Source organism: Osmerus eperlanus, chromosome 8, assembly GCF_963692335.1.
Source record: "Osmerus eperlanus chromosome 8, fOsmEpe2.1, whole genome shotgun sequence".
Lineage (NCBI taxonomy): Eukaryota > Metazoa > Chordata > Actinopteri > Osmeriformes > Osmeridae > Osmerus > Osmerus eperlanus.
In genome coordinates this window covers 12,514,370-12,522,982 of record NC_085025.1, presented here as the reverse complement: position 1 = coordinate 12,522,982, position 8,613 = coordinate 12,514,370, and the positions used below count along the sequence as shown (strand labels likewise).

Below are 8,613 nucleotides of genomic sequence, written 5' to 3'. Positions count from 1 at the left end.
CTTGTGTTTTGCTACTTTTGTTTGTTTTTATCGGCCTATTACATTTGTTGGCAAAATAAGTGCACATTAACTACTATGTACATTGCAATTGCATTAACATTACAATTGCCTATAAATCCAATGTTACTATTTTTAGTTACATGGACTGATTCCTTTGGTTCCATCAACCCTACAATACATGGTCAACAGAGCAATGGGTGTGGGCCATTATCATAGCTAAACAAACCACTGGTTTTGACATACTGCTGCAATATATTTACTATGACAATGTCCATAATTGTAGCCTGAACAAACAAGTTGGGTATAACTGCCCAGGTAAAAAAAAAAGTTTGTTGTATACAAGTGGATGAATGGGTGATTGTCGTGGACATCCGAGGCTTATGTATATTGTTTTTGTACATGACAAATCTTTGTTCAACCTAATTTAAAATCCTTCATATTTCATGGCAAATCAAAAACCAGGAATAGAGCACGGCAGTGTTAATTGCACATGGGCCAAAAGAGAAGGTCCACCTGTTACCTGGTGTCAAATGAGGGCCCATTTATTCATTAGTGCTCAACTATGCACATTCTATACTGTATGTTATGTAACTAGTGAGTTGTGAAATGACTGTGGTGCTAGGGTGTTAGTACTTACCAGTCAGGACCAAAAGGGGAAGAACCTGTGCATCTAGTACACCTGCATATTATAATGACCTGCTTGCAGTGTCAGCCCTTCATATTCTGGGACACAAAGTAATTGGTTTTCATCCCAGGACTTTTAGTATACATCCTATGACTGGGATTTGAAGCCCAGTCCTGAAGTGCATTGATGTTCATGAAGAAATGATGTGCACAGTGTTAGGAATATTTTAAACTTAAGTACTAATGTCTAATACCTGCGACATTTCCTTAGTGTCGGTGTCATGAGCTTCTCCATCACGCACTGCAAAATCAGAAAGACACGAGGCCTGCTTGCATTTTAGGTGTTTTTAATGGAGACACTGTTTAGCCTTACCCGATGCTGTGTTAACATTAATTCCATAACTCCCGGCTCAGAGCCTGGACTTATAAAACAAAACAAAAAAGGAAGTATACCAATATGCAACTGCTGCAAAACTAAGGTACATTATTTACATTTAGAGGGAAAAAAAAGGTGAATGAACAAACAAAAAAACAAAACAGTGCCAACGTTCTTAGAAGGGGTGTGGGAGTGAATACTGAAGTTTGTTTTTGAAAAACTGTCCCAGAAGTGCCATTTATACATAACTCCGCCCAAAGGCCCAGTGGGAGGGACCATGTAACACTTGGCATTTCAGCGACATCACAGGAGAACAATAATAAAAATAAAACACTAACAGTGTCAAAGGAAATCAGCTAAATATTCATACGTATACCAAGAAGGAAAATCTTACTGATTTTCTGTAAAGTCTTTAACAAATGACTCAAAGTCCCATGTTACTTTGCGGCAGTCCCTCTAATTTTGGAGAGTCTGCAGAAGTGCGTCCTCAAGGCATGGTATCTTCTGGCCCTTGCTTTCTGGGCTGTGTGACACCATATAGCCTTGGCCAGCTAGTTTTAACCATACTTATGAACACTGGATAAACAATGGGTTGTTTTGTGTCTGTATCTAGGCTGCCTAGTAAAGGGGAGAAAGTGCCAAACCCTTTCGGGTTCTGACAATGATAAAAAATACCATCATGTTTGTGCAAGTAGCAGAAGTATCAAACTTCTCCATCTGGGGGTTATACTGTTAGAGGCCAATACTTCAACAAACGTCCTTACCCTACTGTGTGTGTGTGTGTGTGTGTGTGTGTGTGTGTGTGTGTGTGCAAGACTGTGTGTAACAGAGTTTATAAATTCCCACTTTAGGGGACATCTCCAGGAGCCTCAAAGGCAATAATGCATTAGTGCATTCAGAAACAAAATGAGATCAAAAATAAGATTTACTATCGACATTTCATCCAACATCTCTCCCTCAACTGCTCAAGACCAACTTTTGCATCATCAACAATAATAATAATAATAATAATGCTCCAAAGATGCAGAAGTTATTGCCTAAGCTATACATAACATGTTCAATACATACTTTTTTGTAACAGTGTATTGGAGGACAAACCGTTGTGTATCTGCTACTTAAATTGTTTACGAATGTACAGCACATTCCGATGTTACGTTAAACTTCTCAATTTCCAATCACTTTGTCAGTGAAAGTACTTTGGATACTGGTCAGAAAAACTCCATGTCCCGTTTCCGTCCCCCCCCCCCCCCCCCTTAACAGAGTCTTACTGTATCCCTACAACTTGAGTTCATTGGCAATTTTGGACGCGATGTTCTTGAAGGCGATGGACGTGCCGGAGATGCGCTTGAAGCGCACGCCGTTGAGCGAGAGGCGGGGCAGCTTACACACCTCCATCTCCCATTGGACCAGGCTCTCGGCGTGGCCGTCGCCGTGCACGCACAGCAGCAGGAAGCGCTCGCGCTGCTCGTAGTCGCAGTTGTTGGCGTCCAGGACCTTGCGGATCTCCCGCATCATGTCCACGGGCTCCATGGACGACGTGGTCTTCATGCTCCAGGTGAAGCGGAGCGAGCGCGGCTTGGTGTCTTTGTAGTGGGCCGGCGGCGGCGGCTGTTGCTGCTGGTCGTCCTTCTGGTCTCCCGAAACGTGGCGACTGTTCAGAAGGGGAGAGGAAAAAGAGGGCGTTCAGAAGGTCTCGGGAGCGGGTAGATGGGGCGGGGCTGTGTGGTTGGCATTTCAAGCAGACAACGTCGAGATGGAAGATTGATTGGTTGTGGTGGAACGAGTCTCGTGCAGGCGAGTTTTAGAGGCATGCAGCCATTGACGCATTGGGACGCACGATGCACTGTCATGTTTGTGTCTTCTGACAGACCCACACATGCATTCCTGCATGCAGCCTTAGATAGAGGACCTTTCTACACAGGTCCAAGTCCAACTTATCAATCCAACTTATTAAAACTGATATGCTTACCAAAGGTAGGTTTGCTAATATGAAGAATGTACATATTTTCAATAAAAAGAACAAACAACAAAAAGTGTTTCTTCAATAGGTTTGGAAGCTTCTTGAAGTCACTTGTGAAAAACCCTGTCCTCCAATATTGACCAAAAGGGAAATGTAAGTGTTCTAGCATTGCCCTCTATAGGCAGTCAAGCAACAGTGCAGGTGAAAATAGGTATTGTGCTGGCTACGGAACAACATTGAAACCCTTTATAAAGTCAGCAGTGTCTCTTGGCATACAGCCCAGGCTGTTTTGGGGCCATTGTAACGCCAGTAGGCAACTTAATCTAGTCCAGAGCACACAAGTGAGAACATTTAGTGCTGTGATGCCAAATAGGATGCTTAGCAGCCAAAACCTAACAGTCAACTTGTTCATTAACTAGGCTCATTTATATCCAATTAAGTGATGATTTGAGAGACACGATTCTATTTTTAGTCTATCAATTCCAGGTCCTCGTTTGAGCCTTCTCAGGCAACGTCCTCACCCAGCTTGTGGCGGGTTAGAAAATACAAAAGAATGGGGTGGGACAGAGAGAAACAGAAAAATGCAGATGAATATCTAATAACTGAGGATCCCATCTCACCTTGATCCCTCCAATCTCCCGTTTCTCTCAAACTCAGCTGTGCCTCTGACAGGAAAGGATGCGTGAGAGCACAGAGATAAAGAGAGGGGGTAGAAAGAAACAACACAAGCTTACAGTACATTCCAGAGAGGAAAAAGGATGCAAACTCCATCTCACTGGGGGAGGAAATGATATCAGGAAAACAAATTAAAAAGAGAAGGGGAAAATAGTGCTTTCTGGATGGGTCCCCCACTAGAGACATGCCTGTGTTGCTGGCTTCAGAAAGGGGCATGCACAAAGTGGGTGTCAGAAATGAGAAATGAACAGTGAAATTTCATGTTGAAATGTACAACTATGTTGCCATAATCTAAATAATCCCTGCCCCCTTAATGTACCCTGGTCCCAACTACAGTATCTCAATACTTAAAGTATTCATTGTTCAATTCAATGTCATAATTTTTTTTGTGAACCCACATTCTTTTTAAAGATCTTTTCACTCTAATGAAAAAAATTACAAACTTACAAGGAATAACATTAAGGTGTCAATTCATACTTCCTAATGAATAAATCACATTGCTGGACAGACAGAGGATGAAAACAGACATCAACAGACAAACAAACGGCATTTGAAAACAAACACGATTCAAAAACTAGGTGTCAGTCATGCGGATGGAGGGAGTGCTGGAGCTGGTGTGCTGTGAAAGACAAGAAAAGGTGGGAAAGAGACAGGAAGTTGTTTGAGGCTCAGACAGAAGGACCATCTGTAGATAGGATGGGCTGGACAATGTGAAAGCTGTTGATTAGATTCCCCTGTCCGACTATATAATTACACAGAAGTCGAGGAGATTACAGGACACAAAGCAGTTAATCACTGCATAGCTACGCTTCTGCTTAGCTGTTAAAAACATCTCTTTAGAACAATGATCAATAGCATGAAGACTTCTTAATGCATCACAGTGAAATCTTTTACAAAACCTTCATACTGCAACCGATTCATTATTGGTGTCCTGCTTTAGGGTCTAACTTATCCTAATTCCTGCATGGAGAAAATAGTAGCTAGCCAAATAACTAGCCACAAAGAAACTTCTATGACACTGATATGGTTCAATTATTATGCCATTGATCAAGGCATCACACTACTAAATTTGCAGTCTGGTACATATCAACATTTTAGCATATAACAAGACGATCGCAAACAAAGTCTCCCAGTAGCTCTACCCACAAATTGTCAAGGGTACAGTGGGATTGTATCGGTGCTACACGCTAGCAGGTCGGGAGAGATCAGGAACAAATTGTGGGACAAGGAGATTGTTTCTTTGAGGATACCGACATGAGGGGAAAGCGAGAGATCTGAGGGGGAGGAACTTGCTAGGGTCGTCGTCGTTGTGGTACCTGAGCATCCTGCAACGACCCACCTCTCAATCGTCACTTTGATCGGCGGCAACATTTATAGCCCAGAACGGTGTCCTAAATTGTACAACCAAGAAGGTGTCACACTGTCAAACAGGAGATCATATCAAGGCATTGCGTTGCTAAATAGGGGAAAGGGGAAACGGTGTCTGGCCTACCCAGTGCTGCGTTTGAACAGAGGGTGTTTCAGCCTGCAACATTTGGAAGGATTTCGAATAATGTGATGACATCTTCATTTAAACAGAACTAAAATCTCAATGTAGTTTCACCAAAGCATTGTGAATGGGTTGGAAACCCGCTGTAGTCACCAGTCTATCAAGAAAAATAGATTGGAGGAGGGAACAACTAGGTGCTTTGTACAAATTAGGATTTACAAATACAAATTCACTCAAACCCCCATAATACCCATTTTCAGGGAGAACACTTCTGAATAAATCAATACATTCGACCATGTCCACCTCTTTCACAAGACAGACAACAAACATTGAATCAAAACAAAAGATCAGATTGATGTCTTAGGAGTAAACATTAGTGTTTGCATACACGCCTGCTCAGTAAAGAGCCATGCATGGTTGATTAGTAGAGTCAGACTTCTGCTTTATTCAAAGACCGATAGAAAAGTGACAGGTCTTAAGACATGCTCAAACACACTCTGTTCAATGCTCAGGAGGCCGAGACGGCTTCGTTTCAGGCATTTTAAGTTTGTCCACAAAACAGTTCAAGTTGATTACAGTTGAAGACTCAATAGTGAAGTGTATAGATTAAGTGTATAGATTAATTGCATGACAAGCCAGGCCGAGAAGTCCTCCTACCTTTTGGAAAACCTGAATGACATGTTTCTACAAAAAGAAAAACAATAACAACCAGTCAAAAAAATGTGACGAGAGATATATCTGGTAAGAAAGATTTCGGCTCCACTTTGTGAAGATGAATATTTAATTACAAGTTTCAATTTTGATAACTGAAGAGTGCCCAAGTTTGAAATGTACACAGTACTTAAACTGGACTGTCAGCTCTTGCTGAGATAGCATCTGTTACTGGCAGATTGTAGACAGATTATATTTATTAGTAGCCTCCCATGGGTACAGCTGAGGTGTAAGAACAGCTACACACACACACCATACAGCACAGGCTGGAGAGACTACAATATTACATTGTACAAGTGCATATTTACCCGCAAAGACTGCAGCTTGTTTTGACTTTTTTATTTATATTGGGAAACCACAAAGACGGTGGCTCGAGATACCGAAAAAACTGCGGCTTGTGTGTTCTGGATTACCGCAAAGACTGTGGCCTTTGTTATTATTATTATTATTATTATATATTTATTATTATTATTATACTATTGTTTTTATTGATTTTTTTTTGTTGATTTTTTTATTTCGGGCCTGTTAACTCTTCGTGACCACTAACTGAAGAATCCAACACAACCCTATTTTAATCAGGTGAATGTAACATGCCTGGGACTATGATTAATAAAAACTTTATAATAAAAGACTAGGCCCACTAGTCTTACTGAGCCTTGAATAAACCTACTTATATGCCTTGACAGAATGGATGCAAACCAAAAAAAAATAAAATAATTTGGAGTCGTCCGGCTTTTCGGGTTAGGTTTGGTTGTCAAGGGAGACGAGCAAACATGGATATATATTATTGAGGACTACAAACAAGAATGAGATATTCTTGCGACATAGGTTATGGCGAGACAGGGCTATTAATTAAGTTATGGCTACACACATTTATAATGCCTGTAGGTAAACAAGGTTCTGAAGGAGATTGTTGCAGCTCCATCTCTGTTTCAGACCAGCTCTCTTATTCCACTCCGAATTTGCATATAAACTCTGTTAATATTGGATTGGTGATTGATGGTATGTCTAATGGTTATGAAATTACAAGGACATGCTTAATAATCATTAAAAAAATATATGAAAAGATAAGGTATAGTAAAAACTAATATTCAAGTCCAGGTCTGGACTGGGACTGAAAAATGGCCCGGGACTTTGAAACGCAGACTGGCCCACGACCGTGTATTATTATTATTATATGTATATATATATTTTTTGCATTATGCCACAGCTGTTTAACCAGCCGTTCGGGAAATCTCCCGACTCTCCCGACGGCCAGTCCCATCGAACCCTGTTCGATGTCCCATCGAAAAAAACAATATCCTTAAAACCCCCCTGACGCCAGGTAATCCGTCCAGGTGCAGGGTGGAGGTGGCGGTTGGGGGAAGGTCTTACCTGCGCGTGAGCTTGGAGGTGAGCTTGGTGAACAGGTTGCTGGTGCCGCGGCTGCGGGACTGCGAGAGCGGCGTGGCGTCGTGGGAGAGCGTGGGCGAGGCTGGGGGCCCGTTGTAGGTGGCCGTGCGGCGCTCCCTCAGCTGGCCTCCGTGGAAGGTGCTGCGGCTGGCCGTGCCGCGGGGGAAGCGCAGCCGGTCCGGGGGCGTGGCTCCACTGCTGATGCTGTGGGTGGAGGCCCCGCCCGGGTTCCGCTGGCTGGCCGTCGACGACGTGCTGGAGGGGGGGAGGGGTTTACGATTCACCGTTTGAAAACAAACTCCACTTGCGGAAAATAGTCTTGCTGCTGGTTCGTTTGTGCCTTCCGACATGATGGCGATACCGGCAACCACATGACATGACAAAAACTTCAATATGATGTTAACAGGAGCCAAGTTGACGCCAAGATGTAATTTAATATACATAACCGAAAGAATGTCAACACACAAACAAAACAAACACTTATCTTACCTCAAAAAAACTGTTGATGTCAAGGCTCGGTTATGGTTAGTTTGTCTAATCAACTACAAATGACAACGTGTTTTTTATTGTTGTAATTACTCACGTACACCTTCAACGAACCCAGAGATTTGACTCTTTCAGGACACAGGAACACAGTGGGTGAGAGGGTCTACGTTTTGGCTACATTAGGGAACGATTTGGCTCGGTAAGAGTCGGCACTACTCGAACAAACTACATTAGGGGTCGGTTAGTGGGGGAGAGGGAGTATCGTGCAAGCGACACATCTCGCCCCTCGTCAAACAGACGTCGGCTCAAAACGTGACCCCATACTGCTGTAGGGACCTCGAGGAGAGTGCGGAGCGAGGGGGGGTAGACGGATCCCAACGGGGGTGGGAGTGTTTGGGGGGGGTGGTGAGGTTACCAGGAGCGTTTAGCGAGCAGATGCAGCGGCGTTAAGATGGGGAGGTGAGAAGGAATGGACTGGAAGGGGAAACGACACGAGGCGGTTAAGACACGAACAGGACACGTCGAAAGCCCCCCCCCGCCCCCCCCAGGGAAAGAGCGTGGAGAACCCCCCCCCCCCCCCCCCTTACTTAGGCCGGAAGAAGTCGCCCTCCGGCGGCAGCGTTTGGCGGCAGGTGTGGCCCGAGGCCGACAGGGACACGGCCTTCTGGTGACGCAGCCGGACCGAGGCCGAGGAGGTGGTGAAGGCCTTGGCGTAGGCAGAGGGGGTAGTAGCACAGGCTGACATTTCACTCATGCTGCCCCCCCCCCCACGGTGGATGGGTGGTGAGTGGTGAAAACAAAAAGAGCCAGGGCAGAGAAAGGCGGTTTTAATAAAGCGTGGGCACAACAGAGAAGCTCTTCGCCACCGTGTGAAGGAAGCAAAGGACAAAATGAGGAATG

General features: G+C 44.0%; 1 protein-coding gene across 18 annotated transcripts in view; it reads right to left on the bottom strand.

Moving 5' to 3' along the window:
• Positions 1 to 954: 954 nt before the first annotated feature.
• LOC134024784 (MAP/microtubule affinity-regulating kinase 3-like) overlaps positions 955 to 8,613 on the bottom strand; it is a 41,466-nt gene continuing 33,807 nt past the window's right edge. For 2 of the 18 annotated variants that reach the window (XM_062467466.1, XM_062467462.1), the window contains 5 exons: positions 8,301 to 8,468; positions 7,210 to 7,482; positions 5,782 to 5,808; positions 3,581 to 3,625; positions 955 to 2,651 (listed from right to left, as the gene is read on the bottom strand). In XM_062467466.1, the coding sequence (XP_062323450.1) occupies positions 2,276 to 2,651; positions 3,581 to 3,625; positions 5,782 to 5,808; positions 7,210 to 7,482; positions 8,301 to 8,468 (889 nt within the window). In that variant the 3' untranslated portion in view covers positions 955 to 2,275. Of the gene's footprint in view, positions 2,652 to 3,580; positions 3,626 to 4,082; positions 5,027 to 5,781; positions 5,809 to 7,209; positions 7,483 to 8,300; positions 8,469 to 8,613 lie in introns of all 18 variants that reach the window. The other 16 variants (XM_062467472.1, XM_062467463.1, XM_062467473.1 and 13 more) reach the window with 11 other exon arrangements.